This window comes from Myxine glutinosa, chromosome 9 (assembly GCF_964187855.1).
Source record: "Myxine glutinosa chromosome 9, kmMyxGlut1.1, whole genome shotgun sequence".
Taxonomy (NCBI): Eukaryota; Metazoa; Chordata; class Myxini; order Myxiniformes; family Myxinidae; genus Myxine; species Myxine glutinosa.
In genome coordinates this window covers 116,437,125-116,458,942 of record NC_136269.1, presented here as the reverse complement: position 1 = coordinate 116,458,942, position 21,818 = coordinate 116,437,125, and the positions used below count along the sequence as shown (strand labels likewise).

The 21,818-nt window shown below is 46.0% G+C and overlaps 1 protein-coding gene across 2 annotated transcripts in view; it reads left to right on the top strand.

The window, feature by feature from the left end:
- Window positions 1–860: 860 nt before the first annotated feature.
- BROX (BRO1 domain and CAAX motif containing) overlaps window positions 861–21,818 on the top strand; it is a 64,349-nt gene continuing 43,391 nt past the window's right edge. Inside the window, exons 1-3 of one of the 2 annotated variants that reach the window (XM_068128445.2) lie at window positions 861–1,102; window positions 14,340–14,446; window positions 19,543–19,639. In XM_068128445.2, the coding sequence (XP_067984546.1) occupies window positions 1,002–1,102; window positions 14,340–14,446; window positions 19,543–19,639 (305 nt within the window). In that variant the 5' untranslated portion in view covers window positions 861–1,001. The remainder of the gene's footprint in view (window positions 1,103–14,339; window positions 14,447–19,542; window positions 19,640–21,818) is intronic. The other variant, XM_068128446.2, reaches the window with a different exon arrangement.

Below are 21,818 nucleotides of genomic sequence, written 5' to 3'. Positions count from 1 at the left end.
TTTAGGAGTTACATCTGATGTTATAATCTTCACCATCAATTTCTCCACACATTTACACAAGATGGAGGTGAGGGCAACAGGTCTATAATCATTGAGCTGCCTCGGGTGAACCTTTTTTGGCACGGGAATAATGATGGACTTTTTCCAACAAATAGGAACTCTCGTGCGACCTGATGATTCCATCGAGTGTGAACGTAGAAAACAAAGAATTGCGTCCATACATTGCACTCAGGAACAAAAAGGAAAAGGTAGAATTGATGATTCAGATATCAGTGCCCAGCGATTTTAGCCTAAACAACGCAGAAATCAAGAAAATGAACAAATACCAGGAGCTCAAAAATGAGGTCAAGAGATCTTGGAAGATGAAGAGCATCGAAATTGTAGCCTACCCGTGATAATTGGAGCAACAGGAATGATGAAGAAGAACCCCACTGATATTTTGCAAACCATCCCCGGGAAATATTACCACAAATGAACGACAACTGGAGGCAATCCGCGCTCGGTGACGATCCTGAAAAGAGAACTTGGAACAAAACTCCGAAAAAGTTGATAAATGCGAATAGTCTCACATGATCATTTAATGTAATCATCCTGCCTTGTTTGCATAATATTTGGAGGGACATCCACATACTATCCCTTTACATGAAAAAAAAATACTTTAATTACTTGGTATATTTATACATATTTCTCTGGTTGGCCTACTTAGGTACTTTTGTGAATAAATGGTTGATTTTCTTTCAGTTGGTCTACCCCCAACGCCAGCGCAGGCCTCTTGTGATTCCCCTAAGGCTAAGTGTGTGAATTGGTGAACTCCGTTGGTATTAATTTAAAACACGTCTTTGCGTCATGACGTCATAGCGCAAGGACGTCGTTACGACGTGACGCGCCCTGGTGGAGACGGAGAGCGTGAGGAGCGATCAACACGGCGGAGGAAAAGACGTCGATGGTTTAAAGGACAACCCCGGAAGTGTGTTTCTCTGCCTGTGTCGCTCGATTTCACCATGGCGTATTGGTTTCATCGCAACCCTTTAAAGGCGACGGCGCCAGTTTCTTTCAAGCTGTACGGTGTGGTGACGAGCGGGGAAGGTGGAAAGCTTTGCAAGTAAGGAGAGCCGGGCCGGGCCTGGCTAACTCCGGGTTGAGTTCGTGCGGGGCGAGTACAGGTTTCGGGCTCATCTAATCACTCGGTCTGGTTCTGGGTGGGTACGTCGATATTACCAAGAACCCAGTGATGGCAGGAGTCTCGTCTAATAGTAATAGTAATGGTCGATTACTGTTAGCAAATTAACAAACATATTAACGGCCGAACAATTGTGTGCTTGCCCGATGGAGAGATAAAGAAAGTGACATCGCATTGCTGGATTGACTATGCACACAGACAAGGCTGAGGTCGTGGATTACTGATGTGGACCCATGGCCGAGGTCGTGGATTACTGATGTGGACCCATGGCCGAGGTCGTGGATTACTGATGTGGACCCATGGCCGAGGTCGTGGATTACTGATGTGGACCCATGGCCGAGGTCGTGGATTACTGATGTGGACCCATGGCCGAGGTCATGGATTACTGATGTGGACCCATGGCCGAGGTCGTGGATTACTGATGTGGATCCATGGCTGAGGTCGTGGATTACTGATGTGGACCCATGGCCGAGGTAGTGGATTACTGATGTAGACCCATGGCCGAGGTCGTGGATTACTGATGTGGACCCATGGCCGAGGTCTTGGATTACTGATGTGGACCCATGGCCGAGGTTGTGGATTACTGATATGGACCCATGGCCGAGGTTGTGGATTACTGATGTGGACCTAAGGTCATGGTCATGGATTACTGATGTGGACCCATGGCCGAGGTTGTGGATTACTGATGTGGACCCATGGCCGAGGTCATGGATTGCTGATGTGGACATTTGGTCATGGTTGTGTATTACTGATGTGTATCCATGGCCGAGGTCGGGGATTATGTATGTGGATCCATGGCCGAGGTCGTGGATTACTGATGTGGAACTGATGTGGATCCATGGCCGAGGTCGTGGATTACTGATGTGGATCCATGGCCGAGGTCATGGATTACTGATGTGGACCTATGGTCATGGTCATGGATTACTGATGTGGATCCATGTCCGAGGTCGGGGATTATGTATGTGGATCCATGGCCGATGTCGTGGATTACTGATGTGGAACTGATGTGGATATATGGCCGAGGTCGTGGATTACTGATGTGGATCCATGGCCGAGGTCGTGGATTACTGATGTGGACCTATGGTCATGGTCATGGATTAATTACTGATGTGGATCCATGGCCGAGGTCGGGGATTACGTATGTGGATCCATTGCCGAGGTCGTGGATTACTGATGTGGATCCATGGCCGAGGTCGTGGATTACTGATGTGGATCCATGGCCGAGGTCGTGGATAACTGATGTGGATCCATGGCCGAGGTCGTGGATTACTGACGTGGACCTATGGCCGAGGTCGTGGATTACTGACGTGGATCCATGGCCGAGGTCGTGGATTACTGATGTGGATCCATGGCCGAGGTCGTGGATTACTGACGTGGACCCATGGCCGAGGTCGTGGATTACTGACGTGGACCCATGGCCGAGTTTGTGGATTCCATGTTTAGAGGTGTCTTAACAGAAGGTGATAAAACCAATGCAGAACAATTGGAGAGGGGCAATCAAAGAGGAGCAATCAGAGAAACAGCGAAATGCTTCAAAATTACTGAAGTTTTTACGTTAGTTGTATGAGTACTAGCAGAGTCCAGAGTGCCCACCCTCTGTGTGGGTTGAGTTTATGCATTACTTGCTGAAAAAGTATAGTTCATACAGTCACGTGAAAAAGTAAGTACACCCCATGTAAAGTTTTGATTTTTCAACATATTTCAACATACAGCTATTTGATCTTCATTTCAACAATATTGATAGATAAAGGTGATATAACATAACAAATATGAAACATTTACATTTTGTAGTCCATTGTATAATTTAAATAAACGTAAATGCAAATTACACATGTGAAAAAGTAAGTACACCCTTGGCTCTAATAGGTGGTATTGCCCCCTTTGGCAGAAACAACCTCAAGTAGGCGTTTCTTATAACTGTCTACCAGTCTCTGACCGACTGGGAGAAATTTTTGCCCACTCCTCTATGCAGAATTCTTTCAACTGTGCGATGTCTGAAGGGTTTTTTGCATGCACAACTCGTTTCAAATCTCCCCACAACATCTCAATGGGATTTAGATCCGGGCTTTGACTTGGTCATTCCAGAACCCTCCATTTCTTTCTTTTCAGCCATTCCTTGGTGGATTTACTGGTATGTTTAGGGTCATTGTCATGTTGCAAGGTCCACCTTTGGTTGAGCTTCAACTTTTCCAACAGATGGCCTCACATTATCCTCAAGCACCCTCTGGTACAATGAAGAATTCATAGTGGATTATATGATGGTGAGCTGCCCAGGCCCTAATGCAGCAAAGCTGCCCCAAACCATAATATTTCCACCACCATGCTTTACAGTTGGTATCAGGTTCTTGTGGTCAAATGCTGTCTTTGGTTTTCGCCAAATATGTCTTCTGGTACTGTGGCCAAATAGCTCTACCTTTGACTCATCTGTCCAGATCACATTGTTCCAGAAGTGCTGGTCTTTGCCTAGGTGTTCATTGGCAAACTTTAGTCTTGCCCTGATGTTCTTTCTGGACAGCAAAGGTTTCCTCCTGGCACACGTCCCATGTAGATCAAATTTGTGCAGCCTCTTTCTAATGGTAGACTCGTGCACTTTGACATCAACAGTGGCAAGAGCTACCTGTAGGTCCCGCAATGACATTCTAGGGTTCTCGGTCTTCTTTCAGCATCTTGCGGTCTGCTCTCGGGCTGAACTTGCTGGGGCGGCCTGGCCTGAACAAGTTGGCAGTTGTTTGGAATCTTCTCCATTTGTAGATGATCTTCCGGACAGTCGAATGATTGATTTCAAATTGTTTGGAGATCTTTTTAAATCCCTTCCCAGACTCGTAGGCATCTATAACCTTCTTTCTGAAGGCCTCAGAGAGCTCTTTTGATCTAGGCATGGTGATGCCGCACACTTCAACAACAAAGAGCAAACCAAACTAAATGGCTTTTTTTTTTTTTTTTTTTTTTTTTTTTTTTTTTTTTTTGTATACAAGATCGAGGCTCGTGAAAGAGCGAACATTAATCACACAGAAAGACAAACCGACACATAAAACATATAACATCGGGAGCGGTAGACAAGATGGGGAGAGAGGGGGAAGGACACAAACACAACATTTGAGAGCAGGGACCGAGAGACATGGAGACATCGAGAGATCTGAGAGAGGGCGAGGGCTTTGGGGGGGGGGGGGCATGGGAAGGGGGCGGTGGGAGAGGTATAAAACATATGGACACTGCCAGGACTTCCAGGAAAGAAGTTGGAATTTCAAACAAGGTGGATCTGGGGAATTAGCGGGGGTAGAAAAGATCAAGGTTTTGGATGGGGGAAGATAAGAGATGGTGGTGAACAGCTGTTTTAAAGACCTGGAGGGAGGAGTGGGATTGAAGGGAGTGAGGGAGTTTGTTCCAGAGGCGGGAGAAAAGAGGAATGAAAGAGTGAAGGTGAGCAGAGAGCCGAGATTTCGGCAGTTTAACCATCAGAGGGTTGCTGGCAGATCTTGTGCGACCTGTAGGAATATTTGGGGGACAGAGCACAGAGAGAGCTGGGGGTGCAAGGCCGGAGAGGATTAAATAAGACAATAAGATTAAATAAGTCTGAGGTTTAAATAAGACAGGTTCCTACAAGATCCTCTCTAACGATGTTCTAATCATTTGCACCTGAGCTGGTGCGCCTGATTCTAATTTTAGGTATTTGAAGTAGTGATAAATGTAGGGGTGTACTTACTTTTTCCACATGTGAAATTTGCATTTATGTTTATTTAAATTATACAATGGACTACAAAATGTAAATGTTTCATGATATTTATTGTATTATATCACTTTTATCTATCAATGTTGTTGAAATGAAGATCAAATAGCTGTATGTTGAAATATGTTGAAAAAGTCAAAACTTTACATGGGGTGCACTTACTTTTTCACGTGACTGTATATTGCAAAAAGACTTTTGATATATGTGTGGTATTTTTAAAGGGATTAAGGGGTCCAAAGGGTCATTTTTTTTTTCTTTCTTTCTTTGCATGTGATCATAACGGCCAGGTTTGGTGAATTTCTGCTCAACCGTCTCTGAGATAGTGTGATGGACGAAGCCAATTTACAATATCCCTCTTCCTCCCCCCCCCTCCCCCAAAAGCGTGGGGTAAATGAAACTTTGTATATGCAATCAACATTGGGGACGCACAATGTTTTTGCATTTGTCCCCTGGTTAATGTCCCATTGTGTCAGGATTTGAGGTCACAGGGGTCAATGCAGGACATTTTAAAATTCAACATTTGATATTGGGTAGCCTGGTGTTGGCTTAGCGGTTAGTGTGCCGGCCTGGGATCTTCGGATCCTGAGTTTGAATCCCAGTCAATCGCTGAATTAACGCCAGGGGGGTTGACTCAGCCTGTCATCCCTACGAGGATTACTGTTGGAACCTTGTGCCATCTTTCATCTTTACTATAGGTAGGAAGTGTGGGGATTTGCGATGGTGTGCCATCGACTCGCTCTAGTTCAGATTTTTATTTTATTTGTCTATTCTTTATTTACTTAACACCTTGGAAAATATTGTTACAGACACGACTTTGATGTTAAGGTGGGCCGAGCGGAATGGCCGTCGTGTCCGCACAAATTACCCGACTATACTCGACGTTGACGAAGTCGCGCTACGCTGGCTCAATAAGAAAAAGAAGACACCCGGCTGGGTTATAATGACACAATACGACACCAGGGGTTCAGTTCTCAAGACCTCCGGAGGAGGTTATATTAAGGCGGAAGGTTAGATTACAACTACAAGAGGGACAGCATAGAAAGACAGGCACTTAGACACACTCTTATATTAACCCTAGACAGACGACAGATAAACGGGACAACGCTGACTCACACGGGGTTTGATGGCTAGGAAAGGCAGATAGCGATGGCTCAAGGTGCACTCTTGGCTCAAAGCAGGGTACACGGTTCGGTCCAGAGATGCGGGGAGGTCTCGTCGCAGCGCTCAGAGGTGACGTTCTTTCTCAGGCCTCTCCAAACTCAGGCGCATCTGTTTCAGCGCTCGCAGGTCCGTCTTTCTCCAGCTGGGGGCGAATCTCACGTCACATCCGGCGCGTGGCCGCGTATATCCGGCGGGGAGTGACACGCCCTCGGCTCGTTAGCTCCGCCTCGTGGAATCGGCACGTTGCTTCTCATTGGGTGCGTGCGGGGGGGGTTACTGGCTCCGCCCCCGACGAGGAGCTGACAGCCAGCCCCTTCGGGGTAACCCCGTGGAGCGCATGGTCTGGAGCTAATCGAGCCGGTGTGAGGACGCATCCTCCCCCGCTCCGCCGCCATCCCCTCTGTTGTTGTTGTAATTGTTGTTGTAGTTGTTGTTATTGTTGTTGTTTGGGGAAGAAGATGGGAGGAGGTATGGGAAAGGTCCTAAACTCACTACTGATGCCATATAATCACATTCTGGTGCAACGAAGAGTCATAATTAATGGAAACGAGGCCTTAACTGACATAGATTAAGAATAACTAGGAAGATGTCCGAAAGTTGGCTACGTGTGGTGCGGTGGACCTGGGCACGACATTTAATGGGGGAATAAGGGGAAGGTCGGCTCTACTGATTGTTATTTACATGCAATGGGACTAGGGAATGGGGGATTGGGGAAAGTTGGGGAGTATTGGAGAAAATAGGGGAATATTTACAAGCGGATATGGAGGCCAAATTCCATATTCGCAACATTGCACCCTTCTCTACCCTCGGGGCGTCCCGACCCGATAAATTTTTACCTACTTTAGTGTGGCACGCAATGTAGTTCCCTCTACTATTAACTCTACCCTGAGTGCGACAGTTTTACAGATATTCACAAATGAGTAAATATGTCCCCCTGCGACGTTGCACCCTTCTCCTCACAGAAACACACCCACAGGATAACCGAATCCGGAAAGAATTCGCAAACTACACATACAGCCGGTAGGGAGCATTATTTACAAGATTACGCTGATATCTACACTACGATCCAGGACCTGTCTTTGGAGGAACACATGCAGATGTTATGCATAGAGAGAGCGCGCTTGCCAACATCGATACACCAACCCACGAGTGCTCTGTGGCCGACGGCCTTTAATAACGTGCAGAGCACCCTTTCCGAGCATCAACAGCACCACCCCACCACCAATCGGTGCAGTCACCATTGTTCAATGATTAAAAATAAATGCGACAACCCCTAACCCTGCAGGTGTCTCTTGCTCTTCTTGTGGTGCACTTGGTGTCAACTAAAAGTGGTTCACCTGTATGGCATAGGTGCCACGTTGACCCATAGGTCCATCCACGGGTGGTGCTTGGCCGCAAAAGAACTGCGGTCCATTGTGGGCGGCCACCAAAATTGCGGTCCATATGGTGTATCGATCCAGGCAGCAAGCAGCGAAAGTACAGGCCCACAACTGCGGAGCCAGCACCTCTCTCTCCTCTCTCTCTGCCCCAAAGCCAGATCCTCGGAGGTGGGAGACAAAAGAAAGCAAGTGAGTAAGGTGGTAAGGGCGCAAAAGTGCACGCAATACAAGATGATGCACACTGGGGGCACATGGGAACCAGGTGAGACAGGTACGTTCCTATCGTACGCCCCCCCCCCCACCAGGTAACCTACATGGCCCCTCCCTTACCCCTTACTGTATCCACAAAACACAACACTACCCATAAACATCTACTTTACAAATCAACAAACATCCCTACTGTCTTCCCCGTTCCTCCCATAAACCAAATTCGTCTTCTCTCCCTCCTAACCAATCAAATTTGCCATTTTCAACTGCACATCAAAATTTGCCATTACCAATTCAACATCATAATTTGCCATCTCCAATTCATCATCAGTCCCTCCTAGGGAGGGAGAGATGGAATCACCCCAATGTCTCATCCACGTCGTGATGCGTCTCACAAATCCTCACAGCAATCTCATTTCCTGCACAAAACAAAGAAAACACAGGTGTGGAGTCATCATCATCACCACAGGTAAGTGGCTGCGTATGGTGCGACAGGTTCATCAATCCTAACTATTTCCTAAATGACTTTAACAACTTTACACTACCCGGGGTCTTCCTCCGGCCAAACCATTGGCCCTCTTACACTATGGGTTCTAAAAACCAATTCCCATTGGCCAAACTGTGGTGCTCTTCAATTTGGGGTCTCACTCCCCCGATTCATCTCCCGGTGCCCTCGCACAATTTCTGGGCTGCGGCGTGTACCTCTCCCAGTGGGTCTACCCACCTGCACACCTCCACCACTGCAGTTGCCTCCGAGCTTACCTGCTCCTTGCCCTAACCTAACTACCTGGGGAAGGCCCTCTGGCACTCTCCCCACTCGGTGCCCTCTCTGGCACTGGGCTACCCGGGTCCATCCTCCGGATCCTCGGGCCCCATCCACAACTCTACCGGCTCCCAGAGCCCACCTGCGGCCTCACCTGGCCGACATCCTCACAGTGGTGGAGTGCCCAACCAACTACACACACTAACAGGCTACACGCCCAGCCATTTCCACAACACTAATGCACCCATTCACAACACCATTCTGCAACCGCACCACAAATGCCAATATCCAACCACAATTTACCTGTACCCTCTACCTAACACTTACACTACCCGCCCCGGGTACTCGTGAAAGGGGTCCACTCTTCCCCCATCCACACCTTCGCACCATGCACACCACTCCGTACCACTCACTCCAACTCTCTCCACACACCTGTACCTGCACACCTGTGCTCTCACACCTGGTGCCACCTGCACCCTTCTCTCCCCAAGCGCATTCGCGCTGATCCACACACTCACTACTCATACACTGCTCCACACACCTGTCCAGTTGCACACCTGTGCAATCACACCTGTTCAATTCTCACAAACACGGCATCATCTCAGCTAACTACTCCCTTCTGAAACTTGCGCTTCCCAGTCGTCCCTTTAACTATTGCGCTCCCTCGTCATTATCATCCATACTAATCTACCTGCGTCCCCACTACAGGTATCAGTCACTAACTAACCTTAACGTTACCTAAGGTCATCTTCTCTAGGGCCCTATCAATATAACCTAACCCACCCGGGCTAGTTTTCACTGCCATACACCCCATAAACTATTGCTCCTTTGCCCCCCCATGGGAAGGGTGGCAGGGATGCCATCCCACCACATCGGGGGTCTCTCACTACCAATTTTGCACATCAAATTTCAATAAATCAAAAATTTGCCAATCACTGCCCATCATCTGCCAATCACTACTGCCAATCCCTTGCCAATCATCAAATTTTGTTTTTCTCTAATTTTGGGTCAAAAACACTAACCTCATCACCCAGTCGACTCACTACTGCCTCTCGGTGCGCCAATCCCTGTCCAAAGCCCGGCTTCGTAAAGCCAAGCAATGGACGCTGGTTGTTTTGTGCCAGCGGCTGGATGCGTCCGGCACTCGGTGCAGGGACGGGGGCTTACCCGGGCCGAGATCCCACGCATCACCTCGGCGTGGAGCCATCCAATGTCCCGATCTCGACCTGCCGGCACGTCTCAACAAAACGTGGTCGCCATAACGACCCTTCCTATCGGGCTGCCCGCTCCGCCTAGTGGAGCACGGACGCGGCCGTTCAAAGCGAGGCCCAGCACGCACCGAGGGCCTGCTTCGGCTAAAAGTCGCTCTAACCTCTAACCCGTGTAACGTCGATGCTTCACCTGGACGCTTACACCCCGCAGCCCGTTCCTTGCTCACACATCCAGCCGTGCCCATGCTCCTCGTACCTTTCCTTACACACCCAGGTACACCCATTCCACTCACAGCCTTGGTCACACACCTGACCACCGAACACTTTGGCACACATTCGTTGGTCGCACACCTCACCAAAACACCGCTTCGCGCCCCCTCCTCTGTCACCTCCTCTGTGACAATCACAGGTGTGCCCTCATTCGCACACCCAACCACGTGCCTCACCACCAACTCCAGCGTGCATTCCCACTCACGCTCTACCATTCCAGGTGTGCATCCTTCCATCCCAGGTGTACATCCTCGCTCACCTGTCACAACTAACTCACGCTCCATGTCACTCTCACTACTTTCACCTCCATTCCTGACAGCGCACTCACCCTTACTCTTGACAGCACACTCTTTCCCCATGCACCTGTCCGTCACACACCTTTCTCGCGCACACTCTCCCGTTACACCCTCTGTAACACTCACCACAGGTGGACACTCTTCCTTACTTCTGACAGCGCACTCTTTCCTCATGCACCTGTCCGTCACACACCTTTCTCGCGCACACTCTCCCGTTACACCCTCTGTAACACTCACCACAGGTGGACACTCTTCCTTACTTCTGACAGCGCACACTTTCCTCATGCACCTGTCCGTCACACACCTTTCTCGCGCACACTCTTGCGCACACTCTCCCGTCACACCCTCTGTAACACTCACCACCCCGCGCTTCCATGTGCTCCCTCGCACACACGCTACGACCGACTCACTCTCGCCAGCACCCTCACTCCTTGGCACGCACTTTTTCCTCACACACCCCAGAGTCGGATTTTCTCGCACACCTCCTTTTTCGCACACCAGACCTGTCGCACACTTCACCAACGGCCTCTCACGAACACCCGGGTCCATCTCGACCCCCAAGCTTCTTAAATCCCCTGGCGCATCATACGCACGACCATATTGGTCACCACTTACACCGGGTCCTCTTCCTCTTCGCTTCTCCTCCATCACCTGCGAATCCCTCATCCGGTTAATGAGCACATCACGATCCAAACACAGACTTTGGACCAATTCTTTTATCTCCTCTTTTATCTCCTTGTTATCTCCTCTCCGTCGCTTCTTAATTTCGCTCACCCCTTCTTCCACTTCTTCTAATTTGTGCCTCACCTCTTTTATTCCCCGGTACGTCTCCTCAAGCTCGTCCTCCAAGGCTACCTTGACCGTTTCCATGTGCGTCCTCACCTGCCGGTCCTTCGTCTCCATTACCTCTATCACCTCGTCCAACCTCGTTGTCAGTCCCTCACGTACCATCTGACATTCCCTCTTCGTCGCTACCAAGTCATCTTTTAGTTCTTTCTGTGTCGCCTTTAAACCTCCTAATACCGCAGTGTTCCTTTGAACCTGCTCCACTAACTCCGTCTGTCCCACCGTCAGCTGCTCCACCTCCTGCGTCAGGTCCTCTATGCCCCCTTGTAACTTTACAGTCGCCTTTCTCACCTCCTTTTCCATGTGCTCCTCACAGTGCCTCACCTCCTCGCGCACTCCTCCGACCTCCTCACTCACTCCTCTTCTGATCTCCTCTCCCATCACTTGCATCTCCTGCCCAGATGCCACCCTCATCTGCTCCATTTCCTCCCTGTGAGCATCCAGTTTGGTTTCTACCCCCATTCTGACCCCCTCTATCTGCTGCTCCATTTGTTTAACTTCCCTTTCCGCTTGGTTCCTCATGTCCCTCAATTTGCCTTCCATACTGTTTTCTAACCCCTCTAACCCATTTTTCACTCCCTCTATCTGATTCTCCTGGGCAGCCATTCTATTTTCTACCCCCATTAACCCATTTTTCACTTCTTTTATCCCGTTGTCTAACCCCTCAAAATTATTGTCTATCTTCCCAAATTTCTTGTCTAACTCCTCAAAATTATTGTCTAACCCCTCACTGGTACCCCTCGCTTCGTCCCTCATTACCCCCAATTGCTCACTCCGAGCCCTCGCTTCGTCCCTCATTACCCCCAATTGCTCACTCCGAGCCCTCGCTTCGTCCCTCATTACCCCCAATTGCTCACTCTGAGCATCCATCCGGTTCCCCATTACCCCCATTTGGTTTTCCAATCGCTCACTATTCTTTTCCATAAGGGCCGTCATTTGTATAAAAAAAAGTTCCAATCTTCCCAGCGGCGCTACTTCGGTCGCGGGCACGGTGACCAGCGAGGCGCCATTTTGCGCGCCCGCTTCTTCGTGCGTGACGGCGCTATTTTGCGAACCTGCCGCCCTCACTGCTTCGCTCTCCTCCTGTCCCTCATTTTGGTCCTGGATCGACCCTACCTCACTCTCCTTTACCGGACCCCAGCTGTCTTGATCCGCCATAGCGCGACTTGCAAAATTCGAGTTTCGTAAAACAAAACAAATTTTTTTTTTTCGTTATAATTTCGTCGAGCGCAGTACGCGCTCCGAATCGATTTTCCCTCCCAAAATTTGGGCCTAATAAATTTAGTCCCGGGTTCGAATTCCACTCCTCGACACCAATTGTTACAGACACGACTTTGATGTTAAGGTGGGCCGAGCGGAATGGCCGTCGTGTCCGCACAAATTACCCGACTATACTCGACGTTGACGAAGTCGCGCTACGCTGGCTCAATAAGAAAAAGAAGACACCCGGCTGGGTTATAATGACACAATACGACACCAGGGGTTCAGTTCTCAAGACCTCCGGAGGAGGTTATATTAAGGCGGAAGGTTAGATTACAACTACAAGAGGGACAGCATAGAAAGACAGGCACTTAGACACACTCTTATATTAACCCTAGACAGACGACAGATAAACGGGACAACGCTGACTCACACGGGGTTTGATGGCTAGGAAAGGCAGATAGCGATGGCTCAAGGTGCACTCTTGGCTCAAAGCAGGGTACACGGTTCGGTCCAGAGATGCGGGGAGGTCTCGTCGCAGCGCTCAGAGGTGACGTTCTTTCTCAGGCCTCTCCAAACTCAGGCGCATCTGTTTCAGCGCTCGCAGGTCCGTCTTTCTCCAGCTGGGGGCGAATCTCACGTCACATCCGGCGCGTGGCCGCGTATATCCGGCGGGGAGTGACACGCCCTCGGCTCGTTAGCTCCGCCTCGTGGAATCGGCACGTTGCTTCTCATTGGGTGCGTGCGGGGGGGGTTACTGGCTCCGCCCCCGACGAGGAGCTGACAGCCAGCCCCTTCGGGGTAACCCCGTGGAGCGCATGGTCTGGAGCTAATCGAGCCGGTGTGAGGACGCATCCTCCCCCGCTCCGCCGCCATCCCCTCTGTTGTTGTTGTAATTGTTGTTGTAGTTGTTGTTATTGTTGTTGTTTGGGGAAGAAGATGGGAGGAGGTATGGGAAAGGTCCTAAACTCACTACTGATGCCATATAATCACATTCTGGTGCAACGAAGAGTCATAATTAATGGAAACGAGGCCTTAACTGACATAGATTAAGAATAACTAGGAAGATGTCCGAAAGTTGGCTACGTGTGGTGCGGTGGACCTGGGCACGACATTTAATGGGGGAATAAGGGGAAGGTCGGCTCTACTGATTGTTATTTACATGCAATGGGACTAGGGAATGGGGGATTGGGGAAAGTTGGGGAGTATTGGAGAAAATAGGGGAATATTTACAAGCGGATATGGAGGCCAAATTCCATATTCGCAACAATATACTTACATTTTAAAGTTATTATATTTTAACCAATGAGATGGCTTGATTTTAAACGACAGGTTTTGCAATCTGAAAAAGTCCCATATGTCAGAGAGATAATTTGCGTAGTTTCTGTGCCATATCGTTGCTGCGATAACCTGTGAACCGTTGAAGGGAATTTGACCAAACATGGCATTATTATGGAGTGCATTGTAAGGAGGAACTGATAACATTTTGGGTTCAAAAGGTCAAAGGCATAAGGTCACGTGCCCTTTCATAAAATATCTGTGTTACTGCAATAACTTTTGAACCACTCGAGATTTCAACCATATTTGACGCACTTGTGGACTCTAATACAAATCAACTGAATCGATTTTAGATTTAAGAGGTCAAAGGTCACATAGGTCCTGTGCCCTTTGAAAATATTTTTGCAGTCCATAACTCGAGTTGGAGACATCTGATGTTATCTCTCCTCTACTTATCTGTCTCTGTCTCTTGCTCTCATTCTCGCTCTCACTCTCTATCTCTCGCTCTTTCCCATGTGAACTTTAATTTTTCATACAACCTTTAATTGAGATCAAACGTGACAGTGGGTTGACATCTGACGTGGGTGGAGCCATATCCATCGACGCATTTGCATCTAATTCTACTTTCCAGTTTCACACCCCCAAATCATCCAGATGTTACATTACTTGTGTGTGTACTGTATTTTGTAGTTGCGAATTTGTTTTTTTTCTTTCCTATTCTCGTCCAGAAACTCAGTATTCTGGTCTTATTTGTGACATCGGATTTAATTTCGAATTATTTTGTTTTCCACTATCCACTCTGCCACACCCATGTCACGCAGTGAGTTGCGAACTTCCAGAGCTCGCCTCCTTGATCTCCTCACAGATATGACGTGTACTGTGGAGACTATGAAGAATGCAGCTGAACTGTACACTTCCTTGCTGCAAGGTATGACTCTTATCTGGTTACCTTTGACATTGTCTTCAACCTTGTCCATGCATCGCATCATGGTGTTTTGTGCTCTTTAAGGTTAAATAAAATCTGCGATTTTTCTGCAATTGTAATTTGAGTGTCATGCTGTCACAAGGTACATTATATCATCACCATTAAATTCTGTTGGATACAATGTGTTGTCTGCTTTTAGCATAGTGGACTGAATTCTGTAACATGGACGGGGGCAGATTGGGTATATAAACTGGCAGTGGTCAGCGCCCGGGCTTGGCCCATTCACGTGCCGTGGAGCAGACCCGGCCAGACCTGGCAGACCCGGCCTGACACTGCATAGCTACTGCCGTGGTGTGCTGGGGGCAGAGATTTTGGAGGCAAAATGCGCAGTTCTCTGAAATTCCTGACCCATAACTTCCATTTCAATTCGGAACGATTTTGCCACCGAAGCAAGTATTCAAGACTAGTTGGGACATTCATTCGTCGTTATTTGAATGCATAATAATGACACTTCAATGGAGTAGGATAGTAAGAGCATGAACGAAAAATACCCAAATGAGCACTGAATAAATAGCATTACGTTTCATGATGATGGATTCTATACATCGTTTGATTACATGATTTAGCATCAGCACAAAAACGAATGATAATATATAAGATAATGGACATACAGCATGCCGTATTAATAGAAACCAAAATACTGATATTGTTGGAAGGGATTGCTTGATTCTTCAGTACAAAATGAATGGATTAATGAAAATCTGGAGTAATTACCTACTAACCTAAAAAGGACAGACTCGCTACGATCAAACTATGATGTGGCAGCGAAGAGGAAATGAACGAGGTTGTATGGACAAAGATTACCATACTTCTTAGCAATATGGAAACTGAGGGTAGGAGTAGCAATTTTCAATGGATTCCTCCCCAGAACTACAGGAAAAGAGATTTTAGCAAACTGTCCACATATCCAATAAGAAGTACAAACACACTGCCAAGACTTTGAGCTTGGGCCGCACAGAAACTGAGAATTCAATACGATTTAGTCAAACGGTCTAATCTCAAATGGCCAAATGGTCTAGTCACATATAGTTTAGAGCACGGCCTAAGAGTTTTGGCTTTTTGGATAGGCGATCAATCAATGAATGAATGAGTGGATATGCCTTTGAGGATATCACTCTCCATCGACATCGAGATGATAGCTTTGAGATGATCTTGTGACTTAGAATTCCATAGGTGATATTTGGAGAAACTTTGCTCACATGCTTCCTGTGAAAAAGGTGATTTGCAGCGGCACACTGACCAACCAGTGTACCGGCCCACCTGGTTCCAACCAGGCAACAGGTGGGCCAGTAGGCATGCCCTTTGAGCCAGAATGATTTATACGGCATGCCAGGAGCTGTACACGCCGACTGTCCGAAGAGCATGTATGTTATGTGCCATCGGTAGATTTGCACCATCGAGCGATCGCACTGCGCTATCAATGGATCAATCGTTCGTGCAGGTATCAGTAGATGGCGCAGGCATCGATCGATCACGCTTTATCGACCGATCGTGCTGGTGCAGGCATCGGGTCCGTATAAGGCGGTCCACCACCGTCGGGTCTGTATGATCGTCGGTCCACCACAGTTGGATCCCTATGAGACGGTCCACCACCACCGGGTCCTGTGCTATCTACCGATGCCTGCGCGAACGATGGATCTATTGATAGCGCAGCGTGATCGGTCGATAGCGTAAATCTACCATGGCGCATAACGAGTACATGCTGAGAACCACCATTCATCTGTTCTGCTCCGTTTTTTTATTCACAGTTTTTCTTTCTTTCTTTTTGTACACCGCTCCTTTCTTATGCCATCTCCAGGCGCTGCATGACGTCATTGCCGGGCACCGCAGGGGGCCCGGCAATGACGTGCGCTGAAAGGGAGTACCCAGTTTTCACTGGTTGTTTGTTTGTTTGTTTTATTGTTTGTCCGGGCGATATCTCAGCCATCCTTTAAGCTGGGAAGCACAAATGTCAGCACAATAGTGAGAAAGTGCTTTGACAAAAACGGTATTTTTTGTTTTTTGATTAATCAATTACTTGATTAGTTATTTAATTATTATCAATTAATTAAGTACTTATTTACTTCCTTTCTCATCTGGGCAATATCTCAGGCACCTTTTGAGCTCGGAAGCTGATATTTGGACATGCCTATGACCACGTAATTTGGCTGTAAAGTCTATTTTGGATTTATTGATAAATCAATTAATCGATTAATTATTTAATTATTTGATTCATCACTTAAATCATTATTTCTTTTCCAAGTTACAGATTTGGATGAAATGGTGGTGGTTTAGGTATTCATTAGCCAATTGATTAATTATTTTATTATTTTATAATTTTTATTTATTTATTTTCATTATTAATCAATAATTTATTTTCTTTCTCATCTGGGCAATATCTCAGGCACCTTTTGAGCTCGGAAGCTAATATTTGGACACAATAGTGACCAAGCGATGTGGCTTTCAAGGATATTTTTGATTTATTGATTAATCAATAAATAGATTCATTATTTATTGACTCATCAATTATTATCTTTATTTTTTTGATTAATGACTTATTTAATTAATTTTCAAAAAGTTATAGTTTCGAATGAAGTTTAGGTAGTTTAGGTATGCTATTAGCCAATTGATTAAGAAAATATTTTATGATTGCAATATATTGATTTTAATTTTGCAACTAATCAATCAATTATTGTACACCTCTCCCTCCCAATATAGCCCTGGTGTTGGGCTAGCGGCTAGGGTGCCAGCTTAGGATCCAAGGATCCTGGGTTTGAATCCCGGTCGATCGCCGAATTAACGCCAGGGGGTTGACTCAGCCTGTCATCCTTCCGAGGTCGGCAAATTGAGTACCAGTTCACTGGTAATTCCCTGCTTGTCGTAAAAAGGCGACAAAAAGGGTTGGCGTCAGGAAGGGCATCCGGCCGTAAAACATTGCTTCAAAAAGGGGACCAAAAAAACAACAACAACCACGGTCCCCGAAAAGGCCAACCCCCGCTTTGCGGGGAAAAATGGCCTCTAAACGGTGGTTCTAAACGGTGGGGTCTCCCTCCCAATATAGCATCTATGTGCTAGAGGATGTTATTTATTTATTTGGCATGGGGGCGGTGTACTTTGAATATATCTGTACTTGGTTTCTTCTTTTTTGCATATTTTGATGACATTCTGCATATTTATTGAGGATGAATTTGTCTGAAAAGTGTCAAACTTGTTCATGTTCTTGGTATGACTCTGAGTTGGTATGCCTACCACACATCGATAAGACAAGAAAGCCCACCGATTTTCCTGACAAACTGATAGTGTGTCATCATCACATGTGGGTAGGCAATGAAAAGCAGGAAATACCAGACTTTGACAATGTGGGGATTATTACAATCTCACCAAATGAAATTGATATTGTTTGTAGATGTAATGAGCTCCAAGAATGACCAAGTACATGCATAGGGTCATGTGCCAGCATAGGCGAAATAAATACATATATAGACAACACACATCTCATTTTTAATAGCAGACTTTTTTGAATTTTACCAAATATTTTGGACAAGCTGTCAGTCTTTAAAATGTTTATGGCTGCAATGTTTAGACACCAACTTAAATGGAATTGTGGTTAGAGCACCTGCTCTGAGTCTGAGGTCGGCGACTCCATTTCAACCCTGGGAGAGTCATACCAAAGATTTTGAAAATTTGACATACTGCTTCCACACTTAAGGCTCAGTATTTAGAGGATAGAACATGGCCAACCCTGTGGGTTGACATCCTTTTGGGAGTAAGATTCTTCCTAAAAATTCCCAGCTGACTGCACAGAGTGAAGTACCACCACTAGAAGATGCCACCGGCACACACTGTTCCGGGAATGAACTCCCCACCACTCGTTCGCCCCCCAAAGCTCAATGGACATGTTTGTCTGATGTCAAGCTCCATGTTGTCTGCTGTCTCTGCTGCATAGGAGTGTCGTGTGGGAGTGTCGTGTGGGAGTGTCGTGTGTGTGTGTGTGTGTGCGTGTGTGTGCGTCAGTAAGTCAGTCAGTCAGTCAGCTCTCGCATGAGCTTTCGAAACCGCACAGAACAGAATGTGCTCTTTGTCATGGTGAGTTGGACTTCACAAAAATCTCACGTGTCAGAGTTACTTTTGGCAGATTGAGCTTCCAAAATCACTTCTGCTCTTTCACAAATTAATAATGTCAAGGCCTTGAAGGTTTGTTAATAACTGGATATTTCCAGATGTTGATTTATCTGCATCTGTGCAGTTTTCCAGGTCTGGTTTCCACAGACCTGAATGTATCAAACATGCAAATGGGTTTGAACCAGGATTGATTCTTTCTTTCTTTCTTTCTGCTGTGGTCTTTGTAATGATTTGTGATTATTCCATGGTAGTGATGGTTTTATAGTATCAGTCAGTTTTTTTAATTACTTGCGAAAGTCGAAGATTTTAAAAGTATATTGGCTGGTCTTGTTTGTGCGTTATTCTGTCTGTCTGTTTGTTTGTATGTCAGTCGCCTACAATTCACAATTTTCCACCGATCTTCACGAAACTTCACCAAACAGTACAGCTGGTCTTAAGCAAGAAGCCTATTGTTTTTGGGGTCAAAAGGTCAATATGTCAACATAGGCCAAATATCACCAACTTTGTCAAATTTCTAAAATCCTCAAATATCATCCAATTAACTTGAAATTTGAAGAGGATTTGCATACCAGGTCACTGAATTCAACCACCAATTACTTTTGAGGTCTTCATCGGCCAACTATTTATTCTAGGGATTCCGCAAGTATCGTCCTGTGCACGACATTTCTTGTTTTTTGACTTATTTATTTATTTTTTTTGAATTTTTTTTTGTTATGGTCCCAGACATTGTAGTGCATGTTTAAACTTTCTACTGTTTTCTACTTTTATAGCAACCAATGCACATTCGCATCCTTCCATCATGACTGCTGTTCATTTGACACATGAAGGGAGATTGAATGGATTGTGTTTGCATCAAATGGACCAGGCTTTGTCTGATGTGTGCCCAGGCTTGCTGGAATTCCAAATGAAGACACAACTCTGATTTGCTTGCTTTTCAGGTTTCATTTCAGCTCTGGATGATGATACGAAAGAAAATAAACTAAGGTATATTCAGAAGTTTAAATGGACGGACACCTTGCTGGGAAATGAGGACAGGTAAGTTTTGTGAAATTTGAGATAATTGATGGTGGTCCATTGAGGTACCCCTTCAAGTTTGCTAATTAACTATGGCTATTAGTTTTGCAATTTTACATTCCTTTTTTTTGTTGAGAATACGTGATTTTCAAAATGATGTGAGTGCTAAACTAAGCAATGTGTGTCGTTGGTTGTTATCTCCATTTGCTGGTTTCAGGAGGTGTGTGTGTGTGCGTATTTAGAGTAGAGTGGCAATTTCAAAATGGTTAATCATAATTGTTCTGTTAAATGCAAATCGGACGAACGGCAAATATAGGTGAATGAGAGTTGGTATTCGTACCATTTCCTGTTAGTACCAGCTAGGCAAAGGCAGTGGATATACATATATATATGTGTATATATATATCCAGTACAATCCAGAAATCCAGAAATCCAGAATCCAGTACAAAATCCTCCTCTTGACCTACAAAGCCCTCCATAACCTGGCCCCATCCTACCTGGCTGACCTCCTCTCCAGACACACTCCCACCCGCAACCTCCGCTCTGCTGGTACCAACCTCCTGACCCCCCCCATCCGGACCAAATTTAGATCTTGGGGGGACAGGGCCTTCTCCATCGCTGCTCCCACCCTCTGGAACTCGCTACCTCACACCATCAGAGACTCCTCCTCACTCACCACATTCAAAACATCACTCAAGACCCACCTGTTCAACACTGCATTCAACATTTAACCCACAGCATCTAACCCCTGACTATCTCCTCTCCTTCTCCCTCCTTTGTGCTTTGAATATTTCCCTATTGATTCTTCTTTTTTTGCAATTGTCTTTATGTTTTGCTATGCGTTATGTTTTGCACTCTGTCAAAGCGTCTTTGGGCTTCCTGAAAAGCGCTATATAAAATAAATGCATTATTATTATTATTATTATTATATATATATATGTGTATATATATATATATATATATATATATATATACAGTATATATATACGTATATATATATATATATACATACATATACACACACACACACACACACACACACACACACACACACACACACACACACACACACACACACACACACACACACACACACACACACACACACACACACACACACACACACACAGTCATGCGAAAAAGTAAGTACACCCCATGTAAAGTTTTGACTTTTTCAACATATTTCAACATACAGCTATTTGATCTTCATTTCAACAATATTGAAAGATAAAGGTGATATAACATAACAGATATCATGAAACCTTTACATTTTGTCGTCCATTGTATAATTTAAATAAACATAAATGCAAATTTCGCATGTGGAAAAAGTAAGTACACCCCGACATTTATCACTACTTCAAATACCTAAAATTAGAATCAGGTGCACCAGCTTGGGTGCAAATGATTAGAACATCGTTAGAGAGGATCTTGGAGGAACCGGTCTTATTTAAACCTCAGACATTTAGTTTGGTTTGCTTTTTGTTGTTGAAGTGTGCGGCGTCACCATGCCTAGGTCAATAGAGCTCTCTGAGGCCTTCAGAAAGAAGGTTATGGATGCCTACAAGTCTGGGAATGGATTTAAAAAGATCTCCAAACAATTTGAAATCGATTATTCGACTGTCCGGAAGATCATCTGCAAGTGGAGAAGATTCCAAACAACTGCCAACTTGTTCAGGCCAGGCCGCCCCAGCAAGTTCAGCCCGAGAGCAGACCGCAAGATCCTGAAATAAGTCTCTAAGAACCCCAGAATGTCATCACGGGACCTACAGGTAGCTCTTGCCACTGTTGATGTCAAAGTGCACGAGTCACCATTAGAAAGAGGCTGCACAAATTTTGATCTACATGGGAGGTGTGCCAGGAGGAAACCTTTGCTGTCCAGAAAGAACATCAGGGCAAGACTAAAGTTTGACAATGAACACCTAGGCAAAGACCAGCACTTCTGGAACAATGTGCTCTGGACAGATGAGTCAAAGGTAGAGCTATTTGGCCACAGTACCAGAAGACATGTTTGGCGAAAACCAAAGACAGCATTTGACCACAAGAACCTGATACCAACTGTAAAGCATGGTGGTGGAAATATTATGGTTTGGGGCAGCTTTGCTGCATCAGGGCCTGGGCAGCCACCATCATATAATCCACTATGAATTCTTCATTGTACCAGAGGGTGCTTGAGGATAATGTGAGGCCATCTGTCGGAAAG